We start from the raw sequence: 23,962 nt of genomic DNA on the forward strand, positions 1-23,962 counted from the left end.
TCTCTGGTATAAGCTCTTTCTCAGCAACTCTTCTCTAAGTTTTCCATCCAACATGCTCTCATCAAAACAATTGACTTGTTCACCCGCCCCAGACAATTACACTAGCTTCTCATATAATTATGTTGTCTTTCATACCAAGTATGTTCTATCATTTGCTGTTATCTCCTCTCAATGTACACTCATGCTTAGGCTGACTCTTTTAGAAAGTGTTTTTACTTGTGCTTTGAAACTCTTCATGCATCTGTGGAACTACAAAAACATTAATTGGGAGAAACACTATTGATGCTGCAGCAACTGAAGAGAGCAGATCATATAATGGACAAGCCTAACATCTCCATAACCTGAAGAACAATACTCCTTATATATATCTAACTTATTATTTAACTTCCAAGCAAAGGAATAGTGGGTACAAAATGACCCATTAGCTTATGTAGTCTCACCTCTATATAAGCTCCTACAACAGGAACATTGCAGTTCTGAAACACTCCATTTCAGCAAAAAAACCCAAGACATCTAATTCAGCACAGATGTAGAATTAACTTCTCATCACAGTGTATTCCTATAAACAGTTATAAAAGGGAAAGAAATGACACTTCTGGGAAGTTGTCAGACTATTGAGTTTAGTTAATGAAATTACTGAGAAAGGGTGGTTGAGAACTTTGTTAGTAGTGTGGGTAGAGCACAGTGACAGCAAAGTGTGACTGTTCCTGCATCTGTATGACCCCACTCACACGAGCAAGCCCTTTGCTTTAATTGCCTTTATCCAAGCATGAAACAAGTGCAGGGCTGAGTCACAAGCCAGAATCAAGATATGGCAACCAAAACAGCAATTGTGAAAAGGGGAAGAAGTTTCCAGAAATGCAAGGGGAGTTTGTAACATCTTTTGTCATTGTATTTTTCCATGGTCACAGTTCAAAAAATAATCACCTTCCATCTATAGCTGCTGAAGAGACCTACGTCTGAAAGGCACATTTCCCTAGCAAATAGGGAAATATTAAGAAGGAGGTGGGAAGGGTCATGTAGTTGGACCTTGCAATGGCAGTATTTCTGTAGTAACTCTCTGAAATCTAACTATGCCTTCAGAAATGCAACCACATTTTCCTGTACCTTCTGCAGGAAACAGATTTATGCAGTTAAGAGCTCAGGAAGCAGTTTTTTCGCAACCCCTAGAAACGGTATCCCACCGAACATTGACCATCCTTGCAGCAGCTGAAGGAAGTGAAATCCCCTCGATCTGTAGCATCTGTTTATGCTCTGGTAGTACCTGTGCTGCAATCATCCTGTAACACAGACAGGGAGGTAGGAATAATTCAAATACAGAAGTAATATTTAACATATCAACACATTTAAGTTAGCATGTTTGCAAACAGGATTCATCTTCTTGCACAGTCTGAAGAAACATAGGTGTCCACTGTATTGGAGAAGTTGTGCTGAATTTCTAAGTTCTTATCCACTCCAGACTTCTGTTGAAAGTAATAGTCATGTACAGCAACTTGGAAGATGTGAAATTTCAAAAGCAAAATTGAAACAGCTCTTTCTGAAGAAAGACTTCATGTGTTAGCAACTTTGTAAAGAATTTTGTCTTTTGCAATGACCTTTTAGAATTTGAGCCCTTGCATGCACTTATGAAACAGGTAAAAATTAGTGATCCTTGATGAACACGACTTAAATGCACAGGAATTTGGATACAGTAGCAATTTTGAAACTCCAGATTTCAGGCGCACCTTCACATCTCACTGATAATACACAGTCATTGGGACCCTTCTGCGATTGAGTTATTCGTGAGGTCAGACCTTGAATGAATGCATGAGCTTTCCAATTGCCCTTTGTAACTACCTCATGTGTAAGGATCACTTTCTAAAATACATGGGCAAGACAAATATGAGGATATAAAAACCAATTCAAGGAAAAACTAATTTTAAAATGTCAACAAGACTCTCTCTCAGCATTTACTCAGGTCTCACATCAAGTCCTACAACTCTACAGTGGCTGTGTCTACCACGTGTTTCCCCTAAAAAACACATTCTAGCTGCAAAAATAATCCAAACACTTTTTTCTCTTTTGTGCCTGTCCCACAGAAAAGGGCTTTTAGTTATTAACTCAAAATTTAGCTTTTAATCATATCTACTCAGAACAGGGTTGAAGCTGTGATGCAATACACAGCTTTCCTGCAAAGCATATGGTATTTGAAAAGCAAGTAGAAGGGAAAAACGACAGACAGGAAAAGGTTCAGACTTCTGTAGCCTCGGTTTTGCACTGCATGGTAATTATACTGAAGAATTCATGACTCATTTTGGTGCACTACTGTGCGCTGCTAAATTAGAAGTTTGGCAAGGACACCAGACAAATGATGAAAGATATAATATTGGTTTCTCCAGCATAACTCATCACTATAGTCTCATGGCGTTTCAAAGGTCTTTTTTTAGCACTCTAAGAAAACAAGTTTTTTTTAAAAAAGAGCAACATATTGAATCAAAAAATGTGCTGTATGGAAGTTGACAGAAATAGGTAAAATTCCTCTTAAAAAAATCAGCCTTGCAGCTTGGTTAACTGTTCCCTAAAACTTATTTCTGAGTCTACATGGAGACTATTTAAAAGTGTTGTGCATTAAAGCACAAGTGTGATGTGGAGATGAAGCTCTTCCACTATAACATTCATAAAGGAATAAAACATTTTACACCAGCTTACAAATGTGTATTATCAAAATTATTTACATAAAGACTCCCTAGTCATCTGACAGCTGCAATGAGGCCAAGCACACTGGAAGACGTACACATTGGGATAGCACTTAAATTAACTCTTAAAGACAAATCCTTTCTCACAAGGACTACAAGTCAGTCTGGAGTTATGCAGCACATTGGAATTAATCCAGTTTTGCCAGATGCAGCCAATCCTCAATGTAATGCTGAACTAGTTATTCTGATTTATAATAACAAAGAATTGGTACCAGTCATACAAAAGAGGCACCAGCATTAAAAAAGTTTGCTGTGTGACCCAGAATTAACTTCTCAGTTTACCCAGATACAAACCAAATAAAGATACCCAGCTCCCCAGTAGAGCAGGGACAAGAATCAACTTCTATTGGGCATTTGCACATCTTTTCACAAGAGTTACTGTAACGCGCAAGTGGTCATAAAGATTTTCACAGCTCATAGTAGTCAGAGGGTTTGAACATGGAGAGAGTATTCAAAATGTTAGCAGAAATCCTGTCTATGAAACTTGTCATTAACTTCAAGGCCCCCCTGCATAAACCTGGCAAACTCTCACAAATAGTGGAGGCAATTATTAATGTTAAAGTCTCCATATGCTAAACAACCACTGCTCTGTATATTATGTATTTTGTTTAAAGGCAAGCATAGAGATTGCAAACAGTTATTTTTAACTCTTTTCAGTATACAGTACATCTGTTGTGTTTTTTATTTCCATTAAAAATCAGTCATTTACTGATCTGGCTGTCATCCAGATTTCTACATGAAACACATGGACTAAGCACAAAATAATGCTGTTTTATGTGCATGGGTGCATATATTGTATTTATTATCTGCTACAATAATTAGAAATGTAGTTAAAAATGCTGGGGGGGGGCTTTGAAGGAACAGACTACCATACTTATCTTCTCATTTCCTCAAAGTCCCTAGGCTTAAAAACATCAAGAACAAGGCCGTGAAACCTTTTATGTTTACATGCTGCTGCTGTGACATACAATCCCATTGAGTTCACTTACTTGAGGAGATCCTGAACCTGGCTGTAAAAGGGACACAGTCAGGGTGTACCAGGTACATCGAACATAGCTTTAAAGAGCACACATTGAGAAAAGCCTCCAACAATAATGAGCTACCAAAATATCTGCCAACATGGACATCAGCCAGTAAGTCAAGCAAATTAAAAGCTGCAATCACTTCTCTGACAATTCTCCAGCAAAACTTGTCCTGAGTTTTGCTTCCCTGGTGAAAAACAGGAGATGATCAGCATGCACCAAAGGTCAGTAGGTTCAGACTATCTGAGTCCAGCAAAGGGAGGAAATTAAAACACTGCGAGGGCACCACAGGGTGCCTTGCCAGCAGCCTTTTATGAGCCTACTCCAAAGCCTGCTGAAGTCAACTGGACTGTTATCGTAGATGCCACCAGCCTCAGGTGACATCCTGGCTCATTGCAGGGCTCCAGTGCCCTCCTCTCTGCTGGTTTCAAAGGCAACAATGAGGCATTAGAGAAAAGGACTCTTTCACATACACCACAACACTGCTCTAACTGAAGCTTTGAGCTGAGAAAATATATTCACTTGAATTTGAAAATTAATTCCAAGGTCATTGTCTCAGCAACCTTTCAGCATTTGTTTTCCATGCCTGCATGCGCAGAGACCTATTTCTAACCAGGATCCTTATAAAATCAGTAGGCCTAAAATGCTAACAGCCAGATGTTCAGAAAAAGGTGAAATCCAAATTGTATATTTGATTTCTGACGCAATTACATAACCTGTCCAGAAGATGAGCCAATACCCCATGGCTTATGCAAGAGACCCAGATGGAGCTTTGCTCTTAAGGCAGTTCCTGTTATTATTAGCAAAGGCACATCTGGCTGGCCAGGCCATCCCAGCCACAGCCAGCCCCTAGCACATGTAGGTCCCAGCCCATTGCCATTAGGGGACAGTCCTCAACAGGGTGAGTTACGAGGCTCATCTACCTTCTGTGGTAGATCATAATGCAGGGATGCCATTGCAGTCCCTCACCCCAAGCAGGGCAAGCACTCACCATGTGCCTGCTCACCCACTGGACAGATGAGAAAGCACAGTTGTTTCAAATGTGCACAGTCTCAATTTTTTCCTCTTTAAGGACAATGTGATCTTCTCTCATTATGATTTATTCCCCTGGCCTTTATATGCTCACTGCATATGGTACTAATTTCACACTCATTTTCAGATGATGCAATGAAATTAAATGACATGGCCATAGTCACACAGGGATGGCAGCACTAATGCCGACTCTGGGAAGAGCTCCTTGTTTTTTTTCTCTAAATATGGGTGTACCATTTCTTTCATATTGTGTTACCGCTCTATGGTGGTCAGACTTGCCAGACTGACAATACCATCTTATGTTACAAAACCTACAGTTCAATTTAACTTTAGTGTCCTTCAGAGGTTAAACTTCCACGGGAAATTGTTTGAGAAATATGGCTTGCATACGTTTGTGCCAGAAAGCTGTTTCTGTTGCTTTTCTCCACAACTGTGATTCCTGCTTTTTTTTTTTTGAATCATGACTCGGAAAGACTAAATAGAAGTTCAGCTTGGGTTTCAAGAATGCAAATATGCATATTCAGCACCCAGGGCAAGTTTTCCCACTACTGGTGTTAGCCTGCCCAAGTCAAAATAGCAGCAGTTCTGGAGGATCTGGCTGGCAGGAATCAGAATCACCACCTGCCCTTTGAACACTGGAGTCTGGAGAGCAAAGAAAAGGAGAAAATATTTTTCCACAAACCTTTCTATTACAACTTCAGAAGCGATTTCCACTGCTATGTCTCTCACCTCTCTAAGCCTCAGTCCTTTTTTCTCTCCTTGGTCTCCTTTTCTGCTGTTTGTTTCTCAGCCCTTCTGGCTGTCAGGTGCCAGTAAGTGAAGAACTAATTTACTTTAGATGGCACTTACTGTGGGGTACAAACAGGAGCATGTTTGCAGTCTTCACCCATTTCTGGCTGCCACTGCAATGAATGAGCAGATGAGAAAGGGCTGCTGCATCAGAACACAGCCTCTATAAATTTAACGGTGGAAAAGAGGCTACAGGGGCATACAAACTGCCAATATTTCCCTCTGGAGCAAGGCTATTTGTATTTCAGCTCCTTCCAGAATCCTTACCCCTCCTGAAGTGTTTTGCAGCAATGCTGATGTCTCCTTTCTGAGAATAAACCAAAATGCCAGACCAAGTATGGAAGGGGAGGTTCAACTGGTTTCTTTGGAGTCCTTTACAAGGAAAGCAGTTTGGGTCTAGCTGGACTCACAAGATCCATTGGCCATTTCACTCCCGTTTTGCCACAGGTTTATAACACAAAAACAGGTGGAAAATAGAGTAATTAAGCTGTGACTTTTGTGCTGTCTCTGTAATGGGTTCACCCTGGAGTGTGCTTGGGCATCTGTTACACACCATACACCCATAGCAAGCCTCATCCCTTACCCCAGTGCTGCTGTCACTGTGCTCTGAGCATCAGGGCAGGGGAAGCACATTTGGAGCAGCTGCACAGCAGGACCTTTTGGCCCTAATTTATATGCTGATCTCCACATCAAGTTTTCAAGTAACAGCTACACACCAAGAGTCCGGGAAATAGCATCTTCCTTAGTGCATAAAGTAACCCTATGGACTTTATTGGCAGTGGTACTTCATATATTCTTCTGTACCTCTCTGTAGGTGGCAGACAGGACAAGTTACACATTGTCAGACCTCCATCAAAGACTCCCTAGGGAAAGCAGCCTCCTCCCCAAGCCTTCACCCTACCGTTACGGACACCCCCAAGTCCTACCCAAAATCAAATGCATACTAATGCTCTGCCCTTTGCCACCTGCAACCCCCCTGCCCACTTCTGCCACTGCCAGTGGTACAAAGCAAAGCATCCAAGCAGTTCTTGACTACCCACAGTGCTATTTCTGTGTTATCCCTAGAGACTAGAAGTAGAAGGCACAGACTACCTGTAATTATTATTAGAAGGAATCTATAATTATCTTCTGTGGGTTAAGGAACAATAAAATAACTGAAAGAAAAAACAGGAAGTATAAAGCAAGTGTTTGTATTGGACTGTGAACACCTATGCAAATGATACTCAAAGCTACATCTCATACTCTTTGTTATTCCCTTGTTTCATTATTTCTTTGTCCTTCACTTTCAGTCCTTCTGTATAAGACATTTTGTTCTTTTGCTTCATAATTTTGTTCTTTAATTTATTTGTCCCCATTTCCTTTTGTTCTTCCTTTGATGTTTATACTTCTAATGTTTCTTTCCAAAAGTTTTTTTTTTTTTAAACCCAACCAGTTTCAATGTGCTGTCTTTGAAGCATTTTTGGATTTGCTGCTACTTTGCTCTTCATGCAATTTTTATTTTTCTTGCTGGCTTATTTATCTGTGGCACAGAAGCAATCATATACCAGGAACCTTATTGCATCACTCCACATCTTAACTAAATACAAATATTAAGTTTAATTTTCACTCTATTACCCCAGCACTTGACTTGCCTATCTCATTTCCATTTGTAGACTGGAATTCTAAAGTGGACCTTATGGATGACATGAAAAAAAAAAAAATCTTTGTGGACTTACATTATATGAAGGTCTCAGATAGTATGAATGGGGGTCTTGCAGTACTTATTCCAGCAAAGCGTTCACCATTAGCGAGTTGAGCAGGACCTCTACTCACATTGATGGTGTTACGCACAAGGTCTCTACCATGAACTGAGCAGGACTTCAGTGAGCAATCAAGGAGGCCAGCCAGGTTTTGCTGCCACCTCAAGCTGAGGGGAACTGATACAACTGCAACAGCCTCTTCCTTATCACATTAAGGCAAGGAGCTCCAGAGGTGTGGCACTACCTCTCTGGTGATCTCAAGCCTTAGCCCTTTTTCAGAGTTTTCTGGCTACAGTGCTGAAAGAAGTAACACCTGTGCAAACAGCACAGAGAAGTCCAGTCCCCATGCCCTGACTAACCTGCCAGAAGGGCACAATCTATATTTGTAAACAGCTGGAAAGGAGAGAGGGAGATGCATACCTTCATGCAGCAAAATGGGAGCATAGCAGAGCTTTGCAGCCACTGTTACTACAAACCCCTTGTGCTCTGGAAACTATTAGCTCCAGTAGAAATAGCAGATATGCCATTTGAAGAAGGATTCATATTTATGTGAGTCACCATATTAGCATTTGTATGTATGGCAGTCATGTCTAAAGGCTCTCAGCTGAGATCTGTGCCACACTAGCCCTGCTCTAGCTAGCTTTACTTGAGTTTCTGAAATATTTTACAAGACAACAGCTACTGCACTAGCTTGTACCTACTCTGCATGTTTTCCTATGAGAAAGGACAGAAATCGGAGCAGACAGCCATGTACAGAACACTAATCTAAAAGATAATAGGAAAAGCTTTGCAAGGAGAGTATTCAATTCACTTTACAGCAAGAAAGTGTTCATTTCTCACAATGACATCCAGAACAGTCAATGTGTGGTTCCTGCAGGCTCAGCTCTGTATACAAAGGTCATGATATTTTGTCAGCAAAGAAAACAAAGGAGCTGAGACGGGCTAGTCAATAATTGACTGAGCCTTGTTACTCACTGCAATCTCTATCTTGTCACCATGTCCCTGTCTCAAAGTTTCAGTTAAAACTACTGAATCATTTCACTGAAAAAGACTTCTTACCTTGGAAAAAAAAAAGAAAGAAATCACCATCACTGACAACAACAACAAAGACTTCCTATCTGGTTTTGTCAAAGGTCACTCAGCAGTTAGGTCCATTTACACTGTGACTTCTATCAGCTGTGAAGAACACAGAACAAAGCACGCACTAATATTCACTCCTTTGGTTTCAAAAATTTCCATGGAAACCTTTTTTTTTTTCCTTTTTAAGTTCTCAGTCTTCAAAGAACCAGAGAAGGAAAAAGCCTGCACTTGAAACCACTTTCACTTTTCATGTCTGATATTCATGTTTGCAGCCCACCCGAGAGTTAAAACCTTGACACATTTCTTGGCAACTGGCCAAAGTTTTTATCTTCTAGCAGAGAAGGTAAGTGAGCAGCTGTTTTCACCACTGGATTACAGACACTGTGCATATATATTATCCCCATCCTTCTAACCTGTATTCCACCCGAGGACACTGCTCTCTTGCTGTAGGCACTGTACAAACACAGAATAAAAGATAGGCCCTGCCTCAAAGCATTCCCCCTCTGAAGAGACAGAGCAGATAAATCAAGTCTTATTACTCCAACCTATATATGGAAATCTGTGCTAGTCTGTCTCCACTAAATGACAACCCCAAAGGCAATTAGGTCTGACTTACAAAGGAGTCTATGGCAATTATGCTTCCAGCTCAGGCACCTAAGCTGTCTCAAGTATTTGAGCCCAGCCCTGGAAAAGCCCAAGACCTGACAAGAAATAAGAGCCAGCAAACAAACCTGCCCCCAGCACTCTGACACACTCCCATACTCATAGATCATCCCTCCCTTGTAACAGCACGGCTGCTTTACTATGAGGGCTACACACATCCTCCCACCTTCAACAGCAAATGCAAAATAGCCGTATTTAATCACTAGAGTTTACTGTTGCAACATATCAATAGAACAACCCAAGAAAGTGAGGCAGTGTGAAAAAAACCTTAGGGAAACAAAGACAAATTTAGGACCAAAAGAGTGGAAATCACTGACAACAGGAAACCCCATCCTGCTGATGGGAAGAGAGGGAGACTGACACCAGAGACCCTCACCACCTCCCTTGGCAAGCCAAGAGCAGACTCCTCACATCATCAGCAAGGGAAAGGCCAAGCCATCCCTGGGCCCACCTTAACTCAGGCTAGAATGGTTTAATTCAGATCTCAAGGGTGTGTAGCAGGAACCGTGCAGGCTGGAATTAGGGCTGCTGCCTCGGCAGGATTACAGCAGCACCAGGACACCCTGGCAGAATTGGGCAAGCAGAGGCCCAAACCACAGGGCAAGTGGCAATTCATTAGAAAGGAATCTCAAATCAAGCTAATAAATTAAAAAAAACCACACATATTTGTTAGGGACTAGGAACACAGAGAGGGTACATTTTTAAATTTAATTTTTTTTTTAAATTATGTTTTCACTATGACCTACTAAGCAAAAATGCATGAGGTGGGAAAGAAAAAGCGCTGCTGGAAACTCAAGCACCCTTTGCAAGCACCTGCCTTTCACATGCCTTTCTCTAAGCTTGCAGTGAGTTTTATGGCAAGGCTTGATTAAACAACAAAAATATCATCAGCTGTTGGGAAAGGAGGGATTTTTTTGTTGTTGAGTGACCACTATTGCACAGGAATCCTCCATGGTCAAAGTTTTCAGTGTCTTTAATATCAAATCACCAGAAGTGGATCTTTGATTGTGTCTGAACAGTGTTCAGGAAAACACTTTAAGAGCAGGATGCAAGAAAAACACAGGAGAGCAGGAAAACAGAGGGGACTGGGGAAAACAGGAGGTGCAAGGGGGGGTCTCACAAACCTGTCTCTCTTTAGAAACTCACTGTGCTTTGCACTTCCAGGCACATCACGCTGTCCTTAGGGATACATGATTGCTTATATACATAAGGACACTACTAAGTTTAAGGGGTTTCATGACTCAAGGACTCACCCAAAGTCCCAGTGTTTCAGACCTTCCTATACAGAATATTCTTAAGAGTTTGAGTTTCTTGTGGTGTTAAAGTCAGGAGCATGAATTATCCTCCAAAGAAGTGAAACCTAAAATATCATTGTCTCTGTCCTGTAGTGGTTTTTATTAACAGATCTCAAAATTCTCTAGGGTATCCTTTCTATCAGATGAGGAAGAACTGAAGTAACTTTCCAGCATCACATAGCCAGGGAGCATCCAAGTTGGGGAGAGTCCTGGTATCTCCTCAGGAGAGAGTAATTCACAGCCTGTTAGTTTACACTGCCTAGTTGTAAGACTCTCCCATGAGGGTTTTTTATTAGTATTTCAGTTTCTATTTCAGGCTGTGGCATGCTTAAAATGTCTTTGTGGTTTGCTCTCTTACTTCCTCAGGTTTTTTAAAATTATCCGATTGAAAATTTAGCCAGCCAAGAGGAAAAAAGCTCAACTTCAGAAGTCAAAACATCCATACAAATCAAAATTAGACAGCAGCAAAAAAAAAAAAGAATTCCCAGAAGAGCTTCTTCAGTATACAATTAAACTGTTCATGTATGCATGCATTCACGTCTTCATATGCACTCAAATGAGTGTGTGTGACTGCACACTGCAGCATGCAGAAGCTTCCTGTGTGCATGTGTAACTACATCTTGTTTTAGCATCAGGACACATTTTCTCCAGGCATAAATCATGTAGCTCCATCAATTTCAATGAATCTGCAAAATGATTTTATGTGTAATTTAGCAAGCCATGTTTTATACACTGTAAAAGATTCATGCACTATTACCTGAACTCAGAAAGTCCACGAGGAATACAGGTTATTTGATCACAATTCTTTTTAAAGGAATCAGTTGTTATAGGAATATGAAATTATGACAACTCAAGTAGTGCATGCTCATATGTCATGCACATCAAGATAATTTGTTTTGACTTAGCTTAAATAATCATTTTTAGATAAGAACACAACCTCCTAACAGCTAATTTTCTTTATGACATCCTACCACTTAAGAAGATAATTTTTCAACCTCTCCATAATGTAGCTATATGCAAGATTACTACTCCATTTGAATGACTAGAGCAAACGTGATCCCTCCACAGGCCAATCACATTGCTCTAGCAACTACAATAACAGGTTTTGTTCTTGCATTGCCAGGCAGCTCTTTGTTCCAGCCAGTGGAATAATTAAGCATTGTGGACCAGATCCTCAGCTGATATAATTAGATGGCATTTCATTGAAATCAAGGCCAGCTGATACCAGCTGAGGAGCTAACCCTTGATCTGCAGCAGCAACAGCTGAGGAGTAATAAACAGGCAGGGAAAAGCCTTCTGTTTCATTGCCTTAATATAATAATGAGTTCTCTGCTTTCAACAGGTTTATCAAGCAATTCCTGCATTTTTGGATCATCCAGAATATTGTATCCCAAATTAAAGAATGGGAACACTCAAAGCAAAAGGCTGAAGCTGGAAGCTTTGGCTTTCTAATATCAGTTGAGGCTGGTGATGCATTTCCAGGATGAGCTACCCTTTGCCCAGCTCCGATGATTTGACAGTACCAGCCAGCTCTGCTGGTAACAGGGGAAGCCAATCACACATCCCTCCTTTCATCACTATTTAGTTCAAGCTTACAGCTCAATGCCCCTCCAGTCAACCTTAGCAAAACCATTACAGGAAGGAATGGCTGGCCATGCTGCCTGTTTGATTTGGGGGAAGAAATTCAGTCAAGATTTGTTCAAAAAATATCACATAGCTAACAAAATCCTGGGTGGGAAGGCAACCAAGGCAGCACTAGTTTGCTTTATTAAAAAAAAAAATATTAGCACAACACTTCAAACAGGTATCACTGATCCTTCATACACCAACAAGAAGTTGACTACGAAATCAAGCTTATGGAATTGCCTTCTGTTCAGTATCAAGCATATCCCTTAGCAATAAAGTTGATTTTCACAGTGCGGGAGGTTAATATGCAGTACCCATTAGATTGCCAGCGTGATCTGCATTTATAAGGCAAAGCACCAATAAATTGGGTCAGCACATGAATCTTCAGAGGGAGAGCCAAAAGAACACCCTAGGCAGCATCACTGCAAGGGCCAAGCAAGGCATGTGGTGCCCCCAGGACTTCTAGCATCATAGATAGAGGTTTTCAGAAAGGAAAACTCAGTTTTCCATTGGAAGTAATAATAAAAATATTATGCTGATTGAAAATGTGTGATCAGGCCTGACTTACAGTTTGCCCTGCTGCATTTAGGCTTTACATCAGAAGGCTGTAAACTGTTGTAACAGAAAATAATAGCTGGGTATGTTTACTCACCCAAAACCATTCTTCATTTATTTACCTGAATACATTATCACATACACTGACCATTGTTGCTGCTCAGTGAGGCAAGCAAACAAAAATGGGGAAAATAAACATCTACACAGATTTCACCAGCAGATAAGCTATTAATTCATGAACAAAACAATGAAGAAATGCCAGGATATACGACAATAACCACTCCTGAATTCTTAATTGTATTATTAAATAAAAGCAGAGGTAGAACATGCAAAAAAGAAGTGCTTAGTGTTAATTTGTAATATCAAATTTAAAAGCCTGTTAGATCCAAAGCAATCTTGGCTTGTGATTATAGTAATTGAATGTGAAATTTCCAATAACATTCAAACACTTCCAAGAAAACAGAGGGAAGATTTTAATTCAATGGCCAAAAAAAGAAAAAGAGTTGATGTAAGGGACTTGATTTCATTGAAATTACTGAAATAAGCTGTATGCAATAACCTATTAATGTCATAATATTCCATTAAGAAGTGATTATTTCCTTGTTTACATAAGGCTAGTAATCATAGGGGTAATGCTGGTCTAACAAGCAGCACAGCAGAAATGAAAAGCTCTTTGCCACATACTGGAATTCCATATGAAGGCATAGAGTTTAGATAAGGAGAAATATTTACATTTTTTCTTACTGAGCCCAAGACCTTGGAAGGTAAAGTAATAAACAACTAAATTCTGAAACTACCCAAATTATTACAAATTATTACATTATTACAAAGACCCTATGGCTCCATGCACACAAGTTCTGTGGTTAAAAGCTTGTTTGAAGAAGAGATTGAGCAACCATCAGCAGTTACCAAAAAATTTTTGTTTTCCCATCAACTGCAAGTCTTGAAGGCAAATGTATGAAATTAGGGGGAGGTAACTTCCATGCGAACACTGCACTTGCACTGAAAGTGAAGGGGCCAGGGCATCAAGGTACACAGACAGGGAGGCAGAGCTGAAATCCAGCAGTCTGGACACAAATCCCCATTTTCTTCCCTTGCAGCAGGAAAAGGGAACCATTCCTTACTGGGGGTGGGTCACACACACCCCTCAGATCCCAGCACAAGCACAAAAGCTCTCCTGCACCAAGCTTACACTTGCCCAGAGTCAGCAGTGAGATTGTCCTGGGAAGCTCCACCAGCCTTGGAAGCCCTGAGACTTGGGCCCTGAACCTGCCTGCTCCTCATCTTGTACCTGCTGCCCAATTTCCAGACTATTCTGACCTTCAGGCCAGCTCCTAGTTTATCTCAATGGCTTCACATATCTACGATCTGTGGCTTCCTGACCACAAGCCACCTCAGCCCTCCCAACCCAGCAGATATTCAGGTTCCCATCTCCAGCCCGGCCCAAACACCAGGCTCCCTGCCAGCCCCACAGGGCCACCAGCAGGAATGCAAACATGAGATTGTCACTTACTCTGTGTTCCCAAACACATGATTAGAGAGGTGGGAGGAGCCCCTTCACTCACACCCAAGGAACAGTGGGTCCAGAACAAGAGCAGGGTTGTATTCTTGCACTTATTCATGGGAAAGGTCAGTGGGAAAGCACGGAGGCTGGTATTCTCCTTGTGTTGAGATGCACTAGAGATGGAGCCCACACAGGAGAAGGAAAAGCTAGATGTGTCTTGGCTTCATTCCCTTGCTTTACCAATCACCACAGAGGGGCTGTAATACACTACTGGTGCTGATCATTAACAGACAGGCTCCAGGGCAGAGGAATAAAGACTCAGGAAACAAAATTACACATTGCCCCTTAGTCCAAAGCAAAGCCACAAGCTCGCTCTCTGCTAGTGTTTGTCAACTAGCCAGAGCATCTTATTTCACAGATGACCTCATCAATGGGTAGAGGCATTTGTAGATACTGAAGTTGAGAAACAAAGAATTATCTGATGTTATTTTCCTTTAAAGCTTGCTTTATTGCACTGAATAAGAAGACAAAAGAAAAATCTGATTCAGGTAACAGCATCTGCTCATCCCTGCTGGGAAAGACTGAAGCCTGAAAGGTATCAGGCAATTTAAGGAAAAATATACCTGCAGACTGTCAACAGGAACAGAGAACTTCACACCGAAGGCAGCCCAAGTTAACCAGTTTGTAAGACATTTCCCAAGGCTTTAAAGAGGCTGGGAAGGCTAGGACCAGAACTGAGACATCCTCTTATACATGGAAGTATGGCACCAGCCCAAGGGACCCAGAGGAGGTACAGGGGAGGATCCCAGCAGGAATTGCCCTCCTTTGCTGCCCACACCTGGGTTACCAGCACTCTTCATCCTAAATCACCAGAGAATGAGGGGTACTTGAGAGCAGCACACTGAAAGACCCTATAGGCTTTTTTTTTAATCAGACTTGCTAGAAGCAGGTGTTACTGCTTATTTAGCAAACTGGGGTGAGGTGGCCCTTGCCCTTGATGGGCTCCTCAAAGCTGTTAGCTGCAGGCCAATAGAGCCATAACTCCATTACAGATCATCACAGGAGATTCTCCAGCTGGTGACTCTTGCTGTTTCAACATTTTGACCTCACTGGCATATGGGTGCTATTTACACTATAGAAAAGCTCCCCCCAAAAGTAGTAAGTATAATTTTGCAAAAGTGAGACTCAGTTCTTCTGAATCTCACAAAAAAGAAGGAAGGTGAAGGAAGAAATACAGAGAGATAAGACAGCTCTCCTTTATTCACATCTCTAGGGAACATTGGTCCTGACAAAACTTGTCCACAAAGGTCAGTTACAGAGGGCAATAGGGTACACCTACCAGTCTCCCATCTTTAGATAAAACTCAAATGTTTGAAAGGCTCAAGGCACAAAAAGCTCATGGAAGAGAGTTAGGGAGATTCAGTTCACAGGCAGACATAATTTAGATGAAACCCTACTTAACTGGATAGCCAATATGCACTAAATACCATACTGCTGAGAATAAAAAAATGTCATTTCAAGGAATCAGTTACTGGTTCACAATAGTGCTATTTCACCTTTTGAAAAAACATGTAATTAATTACATTTAGTTGCTTGTATTATATTTCAAAGCTAATCTCACTTTCATTATATAACTCTTGCATATGGAGTTACAACATGTTTGACACAATGTTCTGTTACTGCAAGTAATAGATGTATTCAAACAAATTTAACTTAAAGAACTCATTTAAGTAATTTGCAACTTTCTCTTGATCATACCTGTTCAGGCTCACCCCCATCTAATACCATAGCCTTCAGCTTTAGTAAGTCAAACACTAAGAAAAAAGCCCATGTAGCTACAACCTGTAACCTACAAACCCTATTGTACCATGCTAAAGCAGATAATGTGCCATATTATCTATCCTTACATGAAGTGCTACAAGCAGCTCACCCAGAACCCCTTAAGAAAAAAGGGAATGTAAGTGATACACAGGGAACTGCATACCCTGCACTCACCCCCTCCTGGAGCACTGGCTTTAGCTGCTCTCCTCCATCACTCCACTCCCTGAGGCACAGGCTCCAGCTTCCACCTGCCTCCTTTTGTCTCCTTGGGCTTGATTGATAATCCAGATCAGCTGCCTTCCCTAAGAGACAGCACCAGAAGCTCAGCAGGAGAAAGGCTGCAGCCACAGGCAGGGAAAAAACAAAAAACAAACAAACCAAAAAAAAAACCAAACCACAAAACCAAACAGGCAGCCTTCCACATGCTATTTGTGCTGCACTCCCATCACGTATCATATCCCCTTCCAGCAGCGATGGGTTCCCCAGCTGAACCAAAACTGTAAGCCTCTTCCTGATGAACATACAATGCCAACTTGCTAAACTAGGTTAAAATAACCTGAACTTTAGCACGCTGCATAAAGAGGTAGTTAACTTATAAACCGAACTCAATTTCCTAAGCAGAACCGTACAGACTTGCTATTGAGCAGCGGTGGGAGGCAATGGCATACAAGGAACCAGTGTTTTTGTCCTCATAGTCAACTGACTAGACGCTTTTTGACTGGGCTAATCTTGGTGAAAAAGTGGAAAAAGATGGAAAGCCTTACTTCCTTGCTTCTGGCTCCACAGCAGAATGTTTTGCTATGATTAAGTACACCTGTACTTGAAGGATCCAGGATGACATAATGGCTTCCATGGGAATCACAGTGCTCCATCTACAGTGAACTGTACTTTTGAACCCTGGTACTAAGAGGTCCCCCTAGGACAGCAAGTCTTGTTTCTCCATAAAGGTACAGAGCAGTCCATAGGATCATGGCCCTGTCAGCTCTTTTTTTTCATCAATCTTTTCTTCCCATTGGAAAAGCAGTGACTTCTCTTGTGCAAAACATGGTGACACTGTAACAGTGCATGGATGTGCTTCAGAGGAGTGCAGAGTACAAGGCTCTGTAGAAGCCCTCAGTGAAGGAACCGTGCTGGATGGAGCTGGGGTGGGGGTTTGGGTTTGTGGAAATACTTTTTGGGGGAAAGAAATACTTTAATGTTGCTTAATCCAGGGAAAAATGGGCCAGAACAATCAGCGTTGAGATGATGCTGTGGAAAGGTGGTGGTGGGTAGGCAGCAGCACACTACCCTCCTCATTCCTACTGCAGCCCCACTCAATGACTGTGTGAGCCCTGCTAAGGACCATAAAATCCAGGGGACCCCCCCACCCAAAGACAAAATCAGCAGCCCAGAGCATCCCTGCCTGATCACCTGAAGACTGTTGAAGTGGCTTGTCCCTTCCTCCAGACTGCCCTCAACTTTAGACAACCATCAATGGCACTTGCTGAACTCTGAAGGCTGCCCTGGCCCTGGGACCACCAGCTCCATTAGCCATTAGGCCACCCGGCCACAGAGCCAACTGAGCAGCTAACAGCAGCAGGAGAGAGCGCAGATTACCCCGCAGCACACTCACGGATTATCACAGCCTACAGGATCTCAGATTAAAAATAAAGACTGTTCCTCCAGAGGAAGCGGAGCACACAGCTTTCCGTGTTGACCTTGGTCCAGCGAGGGGCTGTGCGCGAGGGGGAGCGGGTGGCCGGCCGCTCTCCAGCCCAGACAATGACAGAGCAGAATTGCTGCTCGCAGCCTGAGCACACAGACCGCACTTATACTTTGCAATGCTATTAGCACAGATTCCTCTCTCCACTACCACTTTTTTTTATTTTTTTATTTTGCAAACCTTTGTGGAACAGACGCCCTCTCCTTGCCCCAGTTGGAGCTGCAGTAGAATGAAAAGGGGGGTGGGAAGGAGGGAGGAGAGGACGGGAAAAAAAACCCGCTTTTGGTTGAGGTTTTCCTGTTACTATCACTGTAACGTTTATTTAGCCAATCTCCTAACTATGACGTGAGGAAGGCAGGAATCATGGCTCGCTCATAATATTTAACACACCCACTGAAAGCTGGAGCTGCAGAGCTACTAGTCCAACCAGTCTCCAGAATTCAGTGTAGCTGAAAGAGGTTTTCACTCTGCACCTGCCAAAGATCTCTCCCCCCTCTTCCCTTCTCTCCCCCCTTCTCTCTTCCTTTTTCTCTCTCTCTAAAAGGCAGATCTGTAAGACCCAGCAGAGATCAAAGACGGGACCTCTTTGCTAAAAGAACCTCTACTGATTTATATTAGTTTCTTTCCTCTAATCCTTCCTCCTCCCCCCCTTTTTTTTCCTGTGCCATATTTAACCTTTATGTTGCAGTTGTGCCATCAGACAGTTTTGCAGCCAAAAAAAACCAACCCAAGCCAAAGAAAAAGCTCAGCTCGGATACAGCAGCCACCCAGACTTGATCTCAGTTGAACATATTAATCTCTCCCAAGCACTGGACGCAATGGATGAAGAAACTGGAACCGCTCTAAGAAAATTATTTTCCAGCCAATGTTCTTAAACAGTCTCAGAGAAGAGAGGGAGCAAGAGCGAGCGGGAGAGCGCTTCTGCTGCATCACTGGTCAAATTCAAAGGAAGGGAGTCAGCGTTTCCAGCACAGCCAAATATTATGGATGATTTTTTTTCTTCTGTCGCCTTTCCACACAGGTTTTCTTAATATTATTCTTCCCCCCTCCTCCTCCCTGTCTTTTCCTTTTTTTTTTTTTTTTTAATTTCATTTAATCAGAGCTAGTGTCTGATGCCGGTTTCTCTTCAAGAACCAGTTTTCCCTATTTGTTGTGATCCCTGTAATAAAAAGAGAGAGAAATCGTGAACAGATGGCTTTATACGTTGCAATGCCGCTGGCATTGTTTCCCTATTGGTTTTAAAGACTCGGGCCGGTGCTCCTTTTTAAAATTTTTTTCCTTTTATTTTATTTTTTTTTTCCCTCCCCCTCCTAAGTTCTTGATGATACTGAGAAATGAGGACCTATTGTTTTTAGCCTGCTTATTTCTCGGCGCCTATGGAGATAACTTTATTGACTTGATCGCTCGCTTCCCGATCCGAAAGGAGAAAGCCAAAGCTCCGGGGGGGGGCTGGAAGACCCACGCCCGCCCGGGCTTTTTCCGCGAAAGCGCTCCCGTCCGACCCCGCCGCCTCCGCGCCCTCCCCCTCCCCCGGTAATTTATTAGCGGCCCCGGCCATGAAAATGCTCCTGGTCCGCAAGTTCCGGGTGCTGATCCTCATGGTGTTCCTCGTCGCCTGCACCATGCACATCATGATCGACCTGCTGCCGCGGCTGGAGCGCCGGGGGACCGAGGGCCGCCCCGGCTGCTCCTGCCCGCCGCCCGCCGCCGCGCCGCCCCGCGCCGCCCCGCGCTGGCCCAGCAAGCACACGCTGCGGATCCTGCAGGACTTCAGCGCCGAGCCGGGCTCCAACCTCTCCTCGCAGTCGCGGGAAGCGGCGGAGCGGGCGGCGGGCGGCGGCGGCGGCGGCGGCGGCGGCGCGGGCGGCGGGGGGGGGGCGGCGGCGCGGACGCGGCGGCTGATCGCCCCCGGGGCGCCGCGCCCGCCGCCTCCCGCCGCCGCCGCCCCGCTGGCCGCCCTCTTCCAGCACCCGCTCTACCGCGCCGCCCTGCCCCCGCTTGCCGACGGCGACCTCCTCTTCAATGTCAACAGCGACATCAGGTTCAACCCCCGGGCGGCCGAGCAGCCCGAGTGGTGAGTACCGGGGGGGGGACGGGGGCCCGGCCCGGCCCGGCCCGGCCCGGCACCAAGCGTGCGGTTTGCCCCGGGTAGGGGTGCCCCGGGGTGGGGGGAGGCCCGGCGGGGTGCTGGGCGGTCGGTGTGGAAACGTGGCACGGCGGTTCCCCGGGTCGCTGCCTTCCGCTTTATAGGGTAGGTTTTTACCCGGGCGTTCACGAGAATTGGTGTAATGGCTGGTTTGGAGTAGGCAGAGGGTTAAACAGAGCGATTCGGTGTCACCAGGAGAAAGGGAAATCGTACACAGGCTTGACCGGTTGTGTTCCTTCAAAAAAAAAATACCATGAAACACAGAATAAACACAGGAGCATGAAAAGGCTGGAGTACTGAGGCCAAAGGCTCCGTGCGCCCCAATATCCCATCTTCCAGCTGTAGCCAGAGGCAGACGCTACCGGAAAAACAGTGTAAGGAAAGGGCAAGCGCACAGTGAGCCTCCCTCTCCAGTACCTTCCTCGTCTCCTGCTCAGAGGTGTAGGGGCTAAGCAGTGAGACCAGGCAGTAATGTATTCAGTTTTCTCAAAAGCAAGGTCTAATATCACAAAGGCATTCATCCTAGCAGGTTATTTCTGCCTTCAGGATCTGAACTGTGCTACATTCTTCATCCTCAATTAATTCCCAGTATCCTAGCACCTCTGCTGCTCTCCAGCCTTCAAAGCAGTTAGTTGCCTCCGTGAATCGTATGCCCTGTTGGCTTGTAAGAAATGCTGAGAAATTTCAATGACTGAAAAATCAAAAGGCTTGTCTAATACAACAGCACCCTCTTCCAAACACACTGACATTGTAATGTTTAAACAGCTGCATTGTACCGTGCAAAAGCTCTGTCAAGCCGCAGAGCAGCCAGCATGATCTAAACCTTGAGAAAGAGAGGATAAATATTTCTGATTTCCGCCCCACAAGCATGTGAATTGTCCAGGCCCCTTCCATCTCATAATCAAAACTGGCTGTGAAGTGAAATAACCTGAAAAAGTTCTGGTTTCTCTGAGAGAAAAAAGAAAAAAACAGAGTCACAAATGTATGAACATCTGGAGATGGCTAAAAACACAGAGGACTTCTGGATCGAAGATACGTGATAGTGTATCCAGTAGGTGAAGAGGAAAGTTATCACTGATATCCACAATGCAGCTGCCTGTTGTACGTATTCTCCTTAGTGGCTGCAGCCAAAGTTCACAGAACTAACATGAAATTTAGGAGTTAAAAGTCATTTAACAATTCTTTTCTACTGCTAGGGAAGGGCAAAGCCATCCAGGGTTATTCTTTAGCAACCACTTCGGAGTGATCCAGTTTCTTCTCATTCTCTGTATTTAAAAAAGAGAAGAAGAGAGAGTGGGAGCATTTGGCACAGCAGGTCAGGTTACTGCTGCCCTCTCAGTTTCCAGACCCAGGGCCCTGTTAAATAAAGGTTCAGGATGATGCTGTTGTTTGGGTCAAGCTTGTAAAAGATGTGTGCAACATAATAACAACCTAAACACAATATAAAACTTGCAGGTCTCTATTTGTGCTATATAAAGGCCTTTGCTAATGCTCAGTGATGTCACCTTGAGTTTTGCTTGTGACTTCCATGGGCTTTAAATCAGGCATGAAGAGTGGTGGTGAAAATCCATCTCCCCCTTGGCCCCAGGTGGGAGCAGGCTCCTGGCGTGCAGCCGGCGCAGGGACAAACCGGGGACTTCTCCCACCTCTGTAGTGCTTTGCCTTTCCAAGTTGTCACATTTTGAAGCCCTGTTTCTTGATGCCTGTTACAAACTGTAACATTTATTTCTTTCTCCTCATTTTTGGGTTTTTGTTGTGTTGTTCTTTTTTTTTGGTGGTAGGCAAAACGAAGATAATGAAGAATTTTTGCCAACTGGAGAAACCTCCATAGACTCCTACCCAAACTGGTTAAAATTCCACATTGGCATTAATCGGTACGAGTTGTATTCCAGACATAATCCTGCAATTGAGGCTTTACTACAAGACCTGGTCTCCCAAAAGATAACCAGTGTTGGTATGTTTGGATATGTATCATTTTTTATGATTATTTGCTCATTGTTCAGGATCTCATTGCTGTTTGAATATTAATTAATATTTTGCATGGCTTCTCTCCGGCATGCCTGCAACATTGCTTCCCGACTTCCGCGCTCATTTTCCCTGTTAAACATAAAGAGATATCGCCAGTTCTGTATTACCTGAATAATTGAAAAGTCTACCAGCAAGGCAAACCCCATTCATTTCAGAGATCTTTAATCACAATCAGGCTGAAAGTGCCCTATTCAGTTATTTAAAATAAATATGATAATTTAAAAAAGGATGGTAAAAAGCAGATAGCATCTTGCACGAGCTAGATTTGTATTATTAGCTGATTATTGTTTAAAAGCCTGTGTCTGGCAGCACTCGTCTTCCCGAGGAAGGAGAGAGGCGGCTGACCTGCAGCGATGGCTGCAGGAGCATCCGGCGCCGCAGGCCTCTGCGGCTGGCGGAGCTGCAGCTTCCCCGGGCATCGCACAGGGAGCTCCAGGCGAGCCGGCCTCCCGCTGAGCAGAGTTCAGCTCTGTTTATTCTGCTTGTAAATCAGCAACGGGGATGTGCCCATGTCAACCTTTGGCTTTGGTTAAACAAGGTGACACAGTTTGGGGCTTTTCTCCAGGGCTGTTTAATGACAACGTGTGTCTCCTTGAATTTAGCTGCGTAGCTGCGCAGGGAAAAAAAAAATACACAACCCCAAATGAAAGCCCTGGGATACTAAACAAATGCACACCCCGTGGTTTCCAGAGGTAGAGAGGTGCAGCACAGCCAGTGGTTTCTGTCAGCCGTGCAGAAAATGAAGTTACTTGTGCTGACCACAAAGTTGCTAAGTCCGTTTCAGAGGGATGAAATAGCGGGAGCCCTGTAAAAGTGCTGATGGTGTGCTGGCACCGCGGGATGAGGTCAGCAGGTCTTTAACCCTGCAAGGCAAAAATTCCCCTGGCTTCAGCAGGAAATGGCCTGTGCAAGAATAGCATGAGCAGCCCCAAGTTTTACATTTTCCATCGTGTGAATCACAGCAGCTGCTGAGCAGGAATAAGGGAGATCCTTGGTCATCAAGGGTGGGCTGAATTAGCTGATCCGGATAGAGTAGGTGTAAAACGCAGGATGCCACAGGAAAGCTTCGCCTCCACGAACTGAGCTGCCTGGTGGCTGTACTCAGCACACAGCTCTGCTCTGAGCTCTGCTGGGGCAGGATTTTGGATAAAGCAGTTTGCAGTACCTAGGTGCCATCCCACAGGTTGGATTCAAGGGGCCAGTGGACACCCCGCTCATGAAAGATGGCAAACACAGGCTCGTTTATTAATCTGTGATGGGTTTTCTGTCCCCAAAACTCTGGATCAGAGTGATTCATTAAGGAGCTCAGGTTGAAAATTAAGCCATGTATTTTCCCTTGTTTAGCTCAGATGTGACACAGCAGGTAGCAGCAGACTCTGCCCGTGCTCCTCTGGTCTGCACTGGAGGGTCACGAGGGCACTGTACGGGCCTGGCCAGGGTGATTTTCTCCTTGACATAGCCCTCACCTTTCCTGACCTCTCCCCTCAATACCAACCGATTTCTGGAATATTAGTGACACGGGTGAATGGGGATTGAGCCAGCACTTTATAACACATGTGTTAACGTTGCTCTTTGAGCTATCCATCGAGGAAGAAAAGATGCAGGCTGTGCCCTTCCCTGTCCCCCGCAGAGAGCAGCAGTGCCCTAGGCAGTGACCAGGCTGTCCCCAGCTCTGTGCAGAGGTGATGCTCAACCAAAGCATCTCCTGACTTATCTATTGAGATTTACACAAAATGCATTGGCCATAGTGGTGTTTTGTACTGCATAGCTGCTAAGTGTATCAATCTCTATTTACCTCTTCAACACTTTAGAGCTCAGCTGTGTTGTCTCTGCAGGAGAGCAGTGTTTGCAGCAAACTCGGCAGCATTCGAGCCATGAAGTCTGTCACTTCTGCAGAGCAGTGGGATGGTTAAGGTTGATGTAGGGACATAGAAGCTGGTGGGAGAAAAAGGGAGGTAGGAATGAGAAATAATAGTTTAGTACTCACTGTTCACTTGATCTGCTGAGCTTGATCTTCACTGGTGCTTCTGGGCATGTTGCTTAACCTCTCTATGCTTCAGTTAACCTAGCAGCAAAATGGTTATCATAAAAAATAGGAATGAAATCCTGACCCCGGTGATGTAAGTGGAAGTTTTGCCATTTACTTCCCTGGGGCCATGATTTCACCTAATGTGTCATATAGATGTGTCATGAGGTTTCCATTAATTATGGTTTTGATAGAGCTT

General features: G+C 43.8%; 1 protein-coding gene and 1 long non-coding RNA gene across 3 annotated transcripts in view; one reads left to right on the top strand and one right to left on the bottom strand.

Moving 5' to 3' along the window:
• LOC148052031 (uncharacterized) overlaps positions 1 to 16,333 on the bottom strand; it is a 29,636-nt gene extending 13,303 nt beyond the window's left edge. The window contains exon 1 of one of the 2 annotated variants that reach the window (XR_015699211.1): positions 16,036 to 16,333. This is a non-coding gene — a long non-coding RNA (uncharacterized LOC148052031). Of the gene's footprint in view, positions 1 to 16,024 lie in introns of both variants that reach the window. The other variant, XR_015699212.1, reaches the window with a different exon arrangement.
• A 1,645-nt stretch (positions 16,334 to 17,978) lies between these two features.
• FAM20C (FAM20C golgi associated secretory pathway kinase) overlaps positions 17,979 to 23,962 on the top strand; it is a 61,116-nt gene continuing 55,132 nt past the window's right edge. Inside the window, exons 1-2 of the mRNA XM_009467908.2 lie at positions 17,979 to 19,637; positions 21,491 to 21,663. Coding sequence (XP_009466183.2) covers positions 19,120 to 19,637; positions 21,491 to 21,663 — 691 coding nt within the window. The 5' untranslated portion in view covers positions 17,979 to 19,119. The remainder of the gene's footprint in view (positions 19,638 to 21,490; positions 21,664 to 23,962) is intronic.

Source organism: Nipponia nippon, unplaced genomic scaffold (assembly GCF_047370975.1).
Source record: "Nipponia nippon isolate SJK-2023a ecotype South Korea unplaced genomic scaffold, ASM4737097v1 scaffold_5, whole genome shotgun sequence".
Lineage (NCBI taxonomy): Eukaryota > Metazoa > Chordata > Aves > Pelecaniformes > Threskiornithidae > Nipponia > Nipponia nippon.